Source organism: Phocoena sinus, chromosome 16, assembly GCF_008692025.1.
Source record: "Phocoena sinus isolate mPhoSin1 chromosome 16, mPhoSin1.pri, whole genome shotgun sequence".
NCBI lineage: Eukaryota > Metazoa > Chordata > Mammalia > Artiodactyla > Phocoenidae > Phocoena > Phocoena sinus.
This window is the reverse complement of record NC_045778.1, coordinates 39,023,980-39,038,405: the sequence shown is the minus strand read 5'-3', so window position 1 is coordinate 39,038,405 and position 14,426 is coordinate 39,023,980. Positions and strand designations below refer to the sequence as shown.

At 39.0% G+C, this 14,426-nt stretch overlaps 1 protein-coding gene across 12 annotated transcripts in view; it reads left to right on the top strand.

Moving 5' to 3' along the window:
* Positions 1–13,975, top strand: part of NCOA4 (nuclear receptor coactivator 4) — a 64,330-nt gene extending 50,355 nt beyond the window's left edge. For 3 of the 12 annotated variants that reach the window (XM_032609006.1, XM_032609005.1, XM_032609004.1), the window contains exons 2-10: positions 5,406–5,560; positions 7,258–7,398; positions 7,587–7,675; positions 7,977–8,085; positions 8,637–8,726; positions 9,264–9,407; positions 10,494–11,507; positions 11,909–12,049; positions 12,397–12,814. In XM_032609006.1, the coding sequence (XP_032464897.1) occupies positions 5,420–5,560; positions 7,258–7,398; positions 7,587–7,675; positions 7,977–8,085; positions 8,637–8,726; positions 9,264–9,407; positions 10,494–11,507; positions 11,909–12,049; positions 12,397–12,402 (1,875 nt within the window). In that variant the 5' untranslated portion in view covers positions 5,406–5,419 and the 3' untranslated portion in view covers positions 12,403–12,814. Of the gene's footprint in view, positions 1–53; positions 88–3,010; positions 5,561–7,257; positions 7,399–7,586; positions 7,676–7,976; positions 8,086–8,636; positions 8,727–9,260; positions 9,408–10,493; positions 11,508–11,908; positions 12,050–12,396 lie in introns of those variants that run through there. The other 9 variants (XM_032609002.1, XM_032609000.1, XM_032609001.1 and 6 more) reach the window with 6 other exon arrangements.
* The last annotated feature ends 451 nt before the right edge of the window (positions 13,976–14,426 follow it).

Genomic DNA, 14,426 nt, shown 5'->3' with positions numbered 1-14,426 from the left:
TTGAGTTAATGAATTGTGTCATAAAAAAACCTTTTGTTTTTTAAAACTGACAGTAAGAAGAAAGAACATGTTAAGAAATGTCTCAAGGTAAAATTGCATGCGGACTATTACTATAATTTTTTTCCTGAAAATTTGTACAGATGTTCTGATATATATTGTCTTATCAAAGATGACCAAATGGTCAGTTAGTGTTTCGAATTTAGTAATTCATAGAACATAGTAAGTGTCTTATGGGTCTGTTTTTTAAGGGCTTGGTCTTTTCGCAGTGATTTAGATGCTAGGAAAATAAGTGAAAAGTGGACACCTTTTTTGGAGAGGAGGGCCATTTGGGAAGGGGGGACAAGCAGTGAGACCTGGAAGGTGCAGTTAGAAATGATATAAGCATTCAGACAGAGGAATGGAATGCGGAATGGTTGTGATAAGATGTGAGATCAGAACCCAGGGCTGTTGCTCCTGTCCTTCATCTTGGAAGTGTTTTGATTATTCTGAGTCTATCATGATGTGCTGTTTATTTTTGTTAGCATTATCTAAGGAAGACGGTTCTGAAAAATTGTTATAATTTATTGAGGACTATGAGAATGGGCTGAGATTCTTTTTTTTTTTTTTTTTGCGGTGCACGGGCCTCTCACTGTTGCGGCCTCTCCCGTTGTGGTGCACAGGCTCCGGACGTGCAGGCTCAGCGGCCATGGCTCACAGGCCCAGCTGCTCTGTGGCATGTGGGATCTTCCCGGACTGGGGCACGAACCCGTGTCCCCTGCATCGGCAGGCGGATTCTCAACCACTGCGCCACCAGGGAAGCCCTGGACTGAGATTCTTAATGGAAGGTGTTCCATTAGTAACCCATTGGAATGTTAATTTTAATCTTTAGTGTTGGCAAATAAAAAGAATTTATGGGTGATAATACACTAAAGGAAGAACAAGCTGGTCAGAAGGAGAGAATCCAGAACTAAACCCTAGGAATGCTAGTTCTAAACCCAAATCTGCGTGTAATGGCTGTGGATGGGTCATTTAAACTCTCTGGGGCTTTGTGGCTTCACCTGTTTAATGAGAGTAGTCTACTAAAGAGATGGCTAAGGTTTTCCAACTTTAAATTGTGGTTTGTGTCGGTCACAAGAGGGTTATGTTTCTTCGGAAATTTTATGGTTAAACCATATGATAAGGACTTAGCTTCATTTGTGGTTTAGTTGCTCAGTTCTGGTTCCATGATCTTTGGATTTCATAACTAGATTTGTGCAAAGCATTGTGCAAGTATGGCATATATAGTTTGTGGAACTCTTCTTTGAGGAAAGCTCCAGGTTTTCCTGGAGCCTTATTCATTTGTTTGAGGGATGTGTGTGTTTCCCCCTCTATCTCTCTCCTCCTCCAAAACCTAGAACAGGAACCCTAGAGGCAGGGAAGTTTTAGAAAGCACTTAAACTTTTAACTTGTCTCAAAAAAAAAAAAATACACATTTAAGGCAATCCTCTGTTGAAGGTGGTAGGGCAGTAGTTTGTATTATAAAGGTGAAGAGAAGAAGACATTTTTAGTAGTCTTTCATTGATCTGAATTTTAGAATTAGAGCTGATTTGGTCTAATCTTTTTACAGGTAAGAAAACAGGCAAAAGTGTGTGTACACTTGGTATATATTAGAGAGTTTAGACTACTGAGCTTTTGCCATAAAAACAACTTTCCTTTTGCTGGGTTTTATAGTGAGAGAGTATATGGGGAGCTATATTTATTAAACAGGTACCACATCCTCACCCCTAAGTCTATGAGGTAAGTATTGTTATCCTCACTTATTTAATTAAGACATTAGGTTCAAAAAGGGCACATGGTCCAAGGTCATAGCATTGATTAATGGCTAAATGATTCTAAGTCAGGGCCTCCTCACTTCAAAGCCTTTTCTAGCTTCAGTGCTGCTTTCTATATAGTCCATAGGTGGGGATTCTTAAGGTCCCCATAATTCAGCTAACCAAAAACAACCAAAGCGTTAAAAAGTGCAGTGTGCAGGGCCTGGGTCAAGTGCCTAAAGGCAGGTACTGTCTCACTTGTAACTTCATTGCAGCACTTCGTAGCTACTGTCATTGTCCACATTTTTCTAGAGGAAACTGAGGTCCAGAGAAGTTAAGTAACTCACTCATGGGTCTGAAGGTTGCAGATGGAGCTGGAATTCTGGTTTGTCAGGCCTCAGAGTAATCTCTTAAACATCATGCTTGCTACATTGGCTCTCTAACCTGAAAGGAATGGTGAATTTTTTTTTTTTTTTTTTTTTGAAATTGACCATATGAGCTAGATAACTCATAAATGTCTCTTTGGATGTGACATTTCATAAAGCTAGCTCAGGCTTCACCTTATTGTGTTTTGACTTCACCCATGTGGTGGAGTTCTTGATTTCAGCTCTGAGGGCTCTCTCCTCACTGCAGTACAAGAAGGCAAACCTTTGCACAGCTTCTTTCTTGGGATTTCAGCTATGGAAGCCGACTGCCCCTTGACTGCTCCACAGGGAGGAGGAGGGTCAGAGCCAAGGGCAGCGAAGGGACAGACATCCCTGGGGCTGGTCGTAAAGGAATGAAACAGGTTTTCTTAATGGCTTTAAAGACCCCTACTCTAACAAGGTTACTGTTTTGAAGGATAACACTCATTTTAATTTGAAAACAAGGGATAAATATGTGGGGAAAATCAGTTTTGTAACTTTTAAATCTCATCCTATTTTCTATCCATAACTGATAAGGGGAAAATCCAATTTGTGTACTTTTGCCATATTCTGCTCTTGTTAGGCAGTTGTATAGTATTTGTGATGGACTTGAGAAGACTTCTCTAAGTCAGCACTGAATTTGTCTCCCACGTGATCTAGAGTTCTGGGGTATTTGACATTGTGAAGCAACATTTTGACTTAATGTTACTGTTTAAATTTTACACTGTGCCAGGCATTGTGGCATTGCACACACATGGTGAGGACCTAAGAATGGGAAATTTGGCACAGGTGAAAGTTGGTTATACATTTGAAAGACACCTAAACATGCTTTGCATATAAGTAACTTAAGTGAAAAGTGAAGTAACTTAAGTGAAAAGTGAAGCAACTTGTGGTAATGAGGTGACATTCCACTTTCTGAATATGAGCATTTCACTCGTTATGCAGGTATTGTTCAAAGTTCCTACAGTGTGCACTAAGTGCACACTAATGGTGTGCTTAAAACAGGGCAGCTTACAGTGTGAGAAAGAAGGTAGCAAAGTAGCTGCAGCTGGTGTTTCAAGGGTTGGAAAAAAATCTCCAAGGGGATTCCTGTCAAATCCAGTTAATGAATCCCTTCCATTTTAGAGATCATTTTGGGGAAACAGACTGTGGCAACAAAATAGCAGGGGGAAGTTAGAAAATTTCCTGAATCTTTCAGAAACTCTAGTTCCTGAATGTGAATTTTCTGCTGAGATGGTCAAAAGAAAGCCTACTGGGCTTTTTCCTCCCGCTGTCTTATTTCTGGGGGTGGGGAATCACAGTGTTTGGCCCGTTTCAGCTTCTAGCTAGCCACCTGGCCCTAAACCTCGGCTTAAAGATGCAGTGTAGGCCAGAGTTCCCTGTGTCTCAGATGAGCAGTCAGCCATTTGCACTGTGTAGACTGCTGTTCAGCCGAAAGCTGGCTTGCTTCTCTGAGAAGGTCGTTTCCTTCAGGACTGTTAGGAAGTTCTTTTATATGTTGCCTCAGATATCTTCTGTTAATCCTCCTCTACTCCTTTGGGTCATTCTGAACAGGTCTAATTCTATTTGACAGGTCTCCAAGTATTCCAGAATAGTAAATTTGTCCTCCCAGAGACTCCTCTTATCTAAACAGCCTCCCTTCCTGGAGAAAGTTTTCATGGTTTTGAGGCCCCTTTTTTTTTTCTTCTAAATACCTCTTTCTGAAGTTTGCTATTCAGAAAGAAATTTCAAAATTAGTCTAATAAACATGGAACTGATTAGTGGCAAATGCTATACTTCTGGTAAACGTAGTCAAATAGCATGTAAGTAATTTCCCTCTGAGATCCAGCACACTGCTAACTCATATAGAGCTTGCTTTCAATTAAAAACCTCCATCCTTTTACATTTATTCTCTTCCACTTTGCCCTCCCCCATTCAAGTAAAAAAAAAAAATCTACATTTTTGTTTTATAAGATTTAACAGCTATGTAGAGATTGTTTGGAATCTATTTTTGTCACAGCCCCGTGTTGTCTCCAACTTTAATGTCTGCCTTCTGTGTTTTCATCCAGGCAATTAGGGAAAACAGTTGAGTAATTGGGGAAAACAGGGGCATACCTCTAAATACTTAACAGACTGGTTTCAATTCATTATCCTTTGAGTACTTTGTAAAAAATAATTTTATGATTCAATTTAGTTGGCCTGTTTTGCCCATGTTCACTTTGTCCACAGAGATGGTATACAACCTTGTCACAAGTCTTACTTTTGTCCAAATATATCGTGTCTAAAGGATTACATTGACTGGCCAGTTTAGTAAAACTACCCAAGAAGGAAATAATTTTGGTGTCACAGGGCTTAGTGAATCCATGCTGGGCTACTGTGATCACTGCTTTCTTTTTGTAAGTATTTAGAAACCATCTCTGATTCTAGATCTATCCAGGATACACATCAGACTGTTCTTCCAGCAGTTTTTGTCAAGCTTTGCTTCATTGCTTTTCTGACAGTCTTCTGTCCCAGTCTCATAGCATTATATCTTGGGTTATGTGGTATTTTTCCACTTCTGTTTCTTCTCTCCTATGCTTATTAGAAAACTCTGTGGTTTCCCACACCAGTTTCTCTAAGTACCTCCCTTATAGCAGAATCCCATGAAATTATTTTGTCAGGTTTACATTCCTGAGAGTTTCCTAGCTATGAAGGCATCCCTGAGTTCTTCCTAAATAAAAAAGGAGGGGGGGAATAAAAAATTTAATCCTCCCAATAAATTTAGGTTAATGTCAGATCTAAACAGTGTTCTAAACTCTCTGTATTAGGTTATTGGCTTGCACCTTCTTTCCAAAGTAATTTTGGGTCCTTCTAGACCTTTTAGTCTTCAGCTCTAAATCTGTAAAACGAGAACACATGCCCCCTATGACTTCAGGTATGTAAATAGAAATAATCTAGTGTTCTTTTAACTTTTTGGAGGCTATATGCCCTATCAATTCAGGCAATTTAGTGTATTTTTTTCAGAAATATGTTCCCATGTAAAGTGTAACTAAAGTAGATGCATAGGATTTTTGGGCAGGAACACAGTAATGGTGGGCGGGGAAGAGGAGGTAATATTTATTAAGGGTATACTATGTACCAAGTCCTATGTTGGAAGTAATCTAAGTAGTTAGTAACTGGGAGCTGGTTGGAATAATCACTTGGGGGATGATCGCAGGGTGGTTTTTGGTTGTAATTATGGTGCAATTTGGATTGTTCTTTTTTTCTTTTAAAGGGACAGGGAGCAGAATGAGTACCTCACAGGACCAGAGTGGCTGCTCCAGTAATAAAGAACCCCATTTGAGGTGTTGTGATGCACGGAGGGACTTGGAGCTTGCTATTGGTGGAGTTCTCCGGGCTGAACAGCAAATTAAAGATAACTTGCGAGAGGTGTGACGTGTGCTTTTCTCTTTCCTTGTCTGAACTCTTATTACAGGGCTGGTTAGAGCATGGCGAAGGGATTGGCTTCTCCAAACCCAAAAGTTTTACCCCATGCCTTGCATGGTCTGCCTGAAATGTTGGTGCCTTTGATTCCAAAGGGAAAATAAAGCAGATGTTAGAAGAGTTTGGAAACTCCTGCACCACCTTAGATAATTCAGTCCAGCGTGCATTTTTTTTTTTTTTTTTTTTTGCGGTACGCGGGGCTCTCACTGTTTTGGCCTCTCCCGTTGCAGAGCACAGGCTCTGGACGCGCAGGCTCAGCGGCCATGGCTCACAGGCCCAGCCGCTCCGCGGCATGTGGGTTCCTCCTGGACTGGGGCACGAACCCATGTCCCCTGCATCGGCAGGTGGACTCTCAACCACTGTGCCACCAGGGAAGCTCCAGCATGCATTTTTGATTGCTTCTGTGTGTGGTCCCTGTGCCAAGCACTGCCATCCGCTAAAAAGCAACAAAGTGAATGAGCTCAGCTCATTGAACTGGTCAGTTGTGTTCTTAATGCATAAAGGATGGCACTTCAGCATGTCCCCTACCATCTGTTAATTTGGTATTGGCATGGTTTTGGTGGTGGCATGGTTCTATAAACGACTTAATTGTTAGAGCTAGCCAGAACGAAATCTGTTCCTTCTTTTGGCCTAATAACGTTCTGCTGGTGAGTGGGTAGACCAAGTGTTACATGACTTTGAAATACCACTTTACTATCCAGAAAAAGGTGTTTTAAAATATAGTTTCTTGGGGCTTCCCTGGTGGCGCAGTGGTTGAGAGTCCGCCTGCCGATGCAGGGGACACGGGTTCGTGCCCTGGTCTAGGAAGATCCCACAAGCCGCGGAGCGGCTGGGCCCATGAGCCATGGCCACTGAGCCTGCGCGTCCTCCGGAGCCTGTGCTCCGCAGCGGGAGAGGCCACAACAGTGAGAGGCCCGCATACCGCAAAAAAAAACCAAAATATATATAGTTTCTTATATGGATTCTCCTGGATAATTTATAGCTGTTATGATTTTCTTCCTTAGAATTTTTATATTTATCCCTCTTTTGAATCATTCTTTATGCTTCCAGAGACATTTAGTTTATAATTTTACATAAACTGTCTACCCTGATGGTCTTCTGGCTGTTGACATGTAGTGACACATCTCTTTACTAAATTGGCCTACTGTAAATGTGTTGCTCATTTGTAGGGTGAGAAAAGAGGTAAGGGCTAGTTACTAAGTTAATATTCTTGTCTTCTTCCACTGATGAATTTGTAAAACTATAGGTTTTCAAATTATGTGGAAAACTTAGGGGCATCAGTATCGCATGACATATCCTTGTATTTTCTCTTGACTCCTTTAGGACACCCAAAATAAACCTGATCCTCTTAGAAGAAGGAGTATTGAAGGAGGATTTTGGAGCTTAGATATGCATTTATGGCTGGGATTCTTAAACTGGGTCCATGGGGCTTTGGTGGTTTCATGGATGGGATTCAGGACTCAACGCTGAAATTATAGGCAAAATTTTGAATGTATGCATTTTTCTGGGGAGACACTGCATAAATGTCATTGGATAATCAAAAGGATTTGTGACCCCCAGAAGTTTAGGGACCTCACCATTCTGTGGGAAGCACCATTCTTTGAGCTTACAGCACTAGTGAAGCTAACATATATGTTTTCTAGGTCAAAGCCCAGATTCACAGCTGCATAAGTCGTCACCTGGAATGCCTTCGAAGCCGTGAGGTGTGGCTGTATGAACAGGTAGATCTGATCTATCAGCTTAAAGAGGAGACGCTACAGCAGCAGGCCCAACAGCTGTACTGGGTAAGATGACTGCAAGGCCATGATTGGTTTGAATGTGGTTTCTGGTTTCCAGAGACTTTTTCCTGTAATGCAGCACTAATATAGATGAGATAAAAATTTAATCTCAAGTGCTATTTGCTATTTGTTAACTTGGATACACTTGGTGCTTTTAGTATCATTGTGGCTAGATGGTTTCATTTTTTTTATAGTTGCTGGGTCAGTTCAATTGTCTTATTCATCAGCTGGAGTGCACCCAGAACAAAGATCTAGCCAATCAAGTCTCTGTGTGCCTGGAGAGGTAAAGACCCTTTTTGCTTGTTTTGACTTTGGCTCTTTGACTTTGATGTATTAAAAAAGAGTCACTTTGTAACTCATTGCATGATTTGGATTTAACTTGACATCTCTCTTCCTTGGATAAGATCATCCTGCTTTATATATTTAATATCATACTTGGTGGTACATGGTTAAGTCATCTATCTTTGGTTGAGTTTCTTAGAAAAGTACAATCATTTCAAATAACTCACAATTTGGTTTTTATTTTGGATGAATTTGAAATAGATGTTTCTTTAAAATAGCCAGGTTTTATTTTTTTTCTCCAGACTGGGCAGTTTGACCCTCAAACCTGAAGATTCGACTGTCCTACTCTTTGAAGCCGATATAACTGCCCTGCGCCAGGCAATCACCACGTTTGGGTCTCTTAAGACCATTGTGAGTAGTGTTCATCTCAGAAGGTTCATAGTGAGCTTCTTAGGTCTGTGGCCTCACAGGTGGTCTTAAAAATAACACATTTTCACTGTGAATAGTGGCTTTCTTGAGAATTTGATAAGCTTCAGAAATTTCATTTTCTGATTAAATTTATAGAGCATTAGGCTGGTAGTGCTTGGAATGTGGTAGTGACTCATTGATCATCTCTAGAATTCATCTTGTATCTCTTTAAATACGTTTGACTTCTTTCTTATGAAATTTATGGCTTGAATGGTCTTTAGAGTCAAATATGGTCTCATTTGGGTCTTGTTAAAAGCAGTAATACTACCAATTCTGGTGAAGGTTTCTTACATGAAGATAGTTATGTAGTACAATAGATAGGGAACTCTCAGATTTTATAACTACTTCATAGGTCAGTGAATTTAGTATAAAGAATATTCTAGTGAAATGTAACACTTTGCTTAATTCTTTTGAAATTTAGGGATTACAGTTTCCCTTTTTTGGTATGAAAGCATAACATTAGTAAACATGATTAATTTGCTTTTATCTTATAGCAAATTCCTGAGCACCTGATGGCTCATGCTAGTTCATCAAATATTGGGCCCTTCCTGGAGAAAAGAAGCTATATCGCATTGCCAGAGCAGGTAAAATGTCATTTTGTTTCTTGTAACTGAGTTATTACTTGGCTTATATTTCTTTTGGGTTTTCATTATATCACTTTTTTTTTTTTGGCTACGAATTATTTGTAAAAAGGCACCAGTGGTAATAAATTAGTTTATGCAATTAAATGCTTCCCTTGAGACTGAATGTCAGAAATTTAGAGGTTTTAGAGGTGTTAAGAAAGTAATTGTTATCAGTTAGTTCATAAGAATTATCAATAGCTCTCTGATTGGGTTGGTTCTCTCTTAGGGATCCTTCTCTTTATCATCCATAGAGGTGATTTACTTCTAAAGGCAATGTGAATATAGGATCCTAGAAGTTTTGAGTTGAGAAGAACCCTGGAGATCAACTATACTCCTTGTTTTGTAATTGTGAAAATGGAGGCTTAGGGGAGTCATTTGACTTGTGCAGGGTCAGCACCAAGCCAAGATTAGAGAACTTGGGTCTCCTGCTTTTCTGGCAAACTTTCTACTGCATTTGACATTGCCTTGTTAAGCAGCAAAGTATTGTGTGATTAGCAGAAGTCAGCATCCAGCACCACAGCTGTCCCTCTCAGTGAATGGCTCCTTGGAAGCAAACCTGCCAGCAGTCGCCAAGCTCCTTACATACCCAGTACCAATCTGCAGGACTGGCTCACCCAAAAGCAGACCTTGGAGAATAGTCAGGTGTGTTGCTGCCTTTATTGTTTCTGAGATAGATGAAGTAATAGATGGGGCTAGTTATTAACTGATAGTGTATATCTTTGTTTGGTTTTTAGTTCTAGTCTGGGAAATATATATCTTTTAATAACTTTTTATTACAATAGTGACACCTCTACACTGTAGATAAAAAGCTTAGGAAAAAACTGTGTAAAGAAATACAAGCCCATAATACCACATGTGGAAACAACCACTGTAACATTTTTGTTTATGCATACATATACTTTTAAAGAAAAATATCATTCTGTAACTTTTGTTTTGGCTAGCAGATTTTTTTACTAATAGAGCATGAATATATTTCTCTGTCATTTAATTTCTTCCATAAAATCCTTCACAGTATATAATATTTCATTGATTGGCTCTAAACTTCAGTTTTTCTGAATATAAATACATTTCCTCTGCATGTCCAGGAACTAATTATTTGCGTACATTCTTGATTCGTTCTTTAGGAATAAATTCTTAGAAATGGCATTCCTAGATTATAGTTCTGCAGTCCCTTTAAGACTTTTGCTACAGATTGCCAATTTGGCTTTCCAGGAAGTTGATAGCAGTTTATATTCCCACCAGAGTATTGAAGAGACCTGCTTCCCTGAAACTTCTCTAATAGTGGTAGTCGTTTACAAGTTTATTTCTTTGAATTTGACACAAAGTAACAGTAAAAACTTTTGTTTTGAGTTTCTTAGATTACTAAGGAGGTTGAGTATTTTCCATGTCTATTAGCCTTCTTTGATGACTTGTCTCATCATATCCATGGCTCATTTTTGTCTTCTTTATTTATAAAGTCACATTATATAGAAGTACTAGTCTCTTTTCTATAAACCGCTACAAATGCTTCCTCCTATTTTGCCTTGTTTATTTTAAAACTGCAGAAAATTAAGTTTTAATATAACCATATATTTTAATATCTTAATAGAGAAATCCCATACCTTTTGACTATGTATATACTTAAATTTAGAAACATTGGGCAGTGTGGTAAATATAAGAAGTCTTATCATTGAATCCCAAAGCAGTCATAATATTCTGGCAAACTAATATTGTGTACTTCTTATGTAGACTTCTGCCAGAGCCTGCAATTTCTTCAGTAAAGTCTGGGGCAACCTAAAGGGCTTGGAAAATTGGCTCCACAAGAGTCAGCAACAAGAAGTTTCTGAAAAACCAAGTTACCAAAAGTGTAACAGCCATTCTACTACCAGTTCTTACTCCATTGAAATTGAAAAGGTTGGAGATCTAGAGCTTCTTGATCAAGATGAGATGGAGCTTTCTGATTGGCTGGTGACTCCCCAGGAATCCCATAAGCTTGAGAAGCCTGGGAATGGCAGCTGTGAAACCAGTGAGAAGTTTAAGCTCTTGTTCCAGGTGTTCCAGGAGTCCTATAGTGTGAATGATTGGCTTGTCAAGCCTGATTCTTGTACCAATTGTCAGGGTAACCAGCTCAAAGGTGTGGAGATTGAGAACCTGGGCAATCTGAAGTGCCTGAATGACCACTTGGAGGCCAAGAAACCCTTGTCCACTCCCAGCATGATTACTGAGGATTGGCTTGTCCAGAATCATCAAGACCCATTTAAAGTAGAGGAGGTCTGCAAAGCCAATGAGCCCTGTACAAGCTTTGCAGAGTGTGTGTGTGATGAAAATTGTGAGAAGGAAGCTCTGTGTAAATGGCTTCTGAAGAAAGAAGGAAAGGATAAAAATGGTATGCCTGTGGAACCAAAACCTGAACCTGAGAAACATAAAGATTCCCTGAATATGTGGCTCTGTCCATCCAGAAGAGAGGCAACAGAACAAGCTAAGGCACCAAAGGCAATGGCTTCTTCTAGAATTGCTGATTCCTTCCAAGTCATAAGGAACAGTCCCTTGTCAGAGTGGCTCATTACCTCCTCATGCAAAGAAGGATGTCCCAAGGAAGTGCCTCTTAGAGAGGACAGAGCTGGCATACCAAAGCTTACAAGCCACTTGGCCACTTCCTGGTGTCCCTTTAACACAGCTGACTGGGTCTTGCCAGGAAAGAAGACAGGAAATCTTAGCCAGTTATCCTCAGGAGAAGACAAATGGCTACTTCGAAAGGCCAAGGTGAGCACAACACATTAAAATAGCACCTTTTGAAGTATATTTAATACATTTTTACTTTCTTAATCCCAAACCTTGCAAATGGGCCAGATCCTTAAATATCTTAACTGTTAAATATGGCTTAAGTATTAATTTTGGTGCCATGTTAGCAACAGCATGGAGGATTTATGATTATTCAGACCGAAATTTCTGTGCATTTTCTAGGCCCCAAATCCCCATCTGGCCTATTTTATTGCTACTTATGGAAAAGATTAGGGGTAGAGAAAAGAGTTGTCCCCTTTGCTCATTATTAGAATGCCCAACATTTACATCATTCTTTATGGACACTACACTATTTGAAGATGAATTGTTGGTCTCACGCCTCCCAGTTGTCATGTAGCAATCCACCTTTTGTCTTCTTGCAGGAAGTATTACTTAATTCGCCCCTACAGGAGGAACACAGCTTTCCCCCAGACCGTTACGGCCTCCCAGCAGTTTGTGATCTCTTTGCCTGTATGCAGCTTAAAGTTGATAAAGAAAAATGGTTGTATCGAACTCCTCTACAGGTGGGTACATGCCACTAGTGCAAATATTAGTTTTAGCTGCTCAAAGATATTTTGCCTTATATATGAATTCATACTTTGCCCACTGAACTGTATTCCTATTAATGGTTTCTATATTAGGTGAGGTGGGAAAAAGATCATAAAAATTTCATGTATTTCACTTGAACTTGCTCCACGAAGTAACGAGGACATACTTGAAAGTGACCTTTCAAGATGATGTAGCTGTTGGGAGAATTTTTGGAGCCTGTGTGGATTCTAGTAGCTTATTGAGAAGTGAGAGCTTCAGGGTGGGAAACTTGCTTTTTATCCTGCAGTGAAGTGACTTTTTATCTATGGGCTTTTCTTTACAGATGTGAAGGAATGGAGTACTGGAGTCAAGCAGATTTTCTGCAGATTAGCACAAATCCATGAGCTGAGTAACTGCGGCTTGCCAAATCATTGCGTTTCTGGGTCTGATGTAGTTCCTTTTCTGCCTAATTTTGAACTAGTGAAGAGAAATAATCAAATTATGAGTTACTGTGTAAAAGAAAAAGGCTGTTTGTTGATGTTGAGGTGATTCAGTTCCTTCTTACAGAAGTATTAATTCACCCCTACACTAGAAACACAGCATCATAGTGGGTAGGTCTTTTTCATAAGCCTCCACGGCTCCTTAGTTTGGGTTGTTATTAGAAGTACATTAAAGCACTGTAGTTTTAAAAATGAAATAGTTTTATAATCAAGGTGTGTTGATGTATTCTGAAACTAGTAAACTTTTTTTTTTTTACTTAACCTTTTGATTGCCTTCTTTGGATGCTTCCCCTTCTTGTGGGTTTTCTTCCATTAACGGTGAATTCTTCTGTTTAATTAACGTACAATATTATTTCACACAAATAATTAACCTTGCCAATATAGTGGATTTTTCTTACCAAAACAGTATTAACAATCTTGGCAATTTTTGACATTAATTACAAAACATTTTAGCTTACATGCCAGATTCTACATTATTTTTCTTTTTTTGAAACAAACTCAACTATTTCAAGTTTTATCTTTATTCCCTTTTCTAAACGTTATTATTGAAGTATCTAGACAGCTCTTTCAGAAGGGCTCCATATTGCTTGAAGACTATATTCAGGGTAATCCTAGCCTCTTTCAAAGTATTCTGAACTACAGGCAGAAGAGCCCCAGTGCTGACTAATCAAAAAGCAAAAGGCAAGATATGCTGGAAATGTAGTACTTGAACTATTCACTATCCTAAATGTTACTGGTGCATCCTGTGTAAATGTAAGCTGAACTGGACACCTGGTGCTTTTAACTAGGCATAAATTAAATGTCCTCTCACTGCAAGCATAGCATACCTATAGCTTACAATGCAGTGACATTTTAGTGAATAGGCCGTTTTGAACACTGTGCCTTGGGGTGTGTATTGAAGCTTTATGAAAAGTATTGATGTTTCCTTAGCATCCCTAAAGTTATGTCCATGCTTCAAAAAGTTTCTCTGTAGGAGAGAAATGGTATTTATACCATGTTTTAAAATTCTGTAAGATGAGACATCTTAGCTGCTTTCCAGGCTTTTACACTATTAAGCCACTCAACTTGCCTATATGTTATTGGAAATACTTTTAAAGTTTGTGATGTGGTCATCTAGAAAGCCCTTTTGGGGAAACTTCACATTCCCAGTGTCATTGCCAACTTCATTCGAATTCTTGAACCACAGCTGAAACGAGCCTATTATTTTTTAGTTCTCCAATACCATTTAGAACTTTAAAACTAAAGGTGGTGGGTAAAAACTTAAGGAGCCTTTCCATTATCTTAGGTTGCAGGAAACCTTGTAGTTTTTGAGGTTTAACACATTGTGTATCCCCAAATTAACAATCACTGTGCTAATGAGTGTAAAACATTCTTTTGCATTGATGGATTTTGTGCCTCCCTCCATTAAAAGCATAACAGCCATATAGTTGTCCTGTGATTTGTAAAACACCTTGTCACAAAATTATATGAATGTGATGTCCTTTGGTTAGGAGTACAGTTGAGAAACACTTGAACATAAAAACAGTGTTTTTATATTCACTTAAATTTATCAATGTATTTTATGATTCTTGAATTAGCAAATAGGTTATTACTAACTTCCATTGTCTTTCTTGCACAGTCTTCATATCTACTTTTAATTTTTAATCTGCTGTTGCAGGTAAGATATTAAACTTTTTTTTTTTTAAACTAGAGGACTTCAGCTGAAGTTCAGTGCTTTTCTGCCAAATTCCTTCTAACTAGATGCATTCAGAAAGGCCCTACTTTACTTTCTCTAATCAATCACAATAGCCACCAGTTGTTTAGTATTCATTATGTATATCGTGCAGTGCAATCTTATTTAACTTCATTTCAAAGATGAGAAGACAAACTCAGA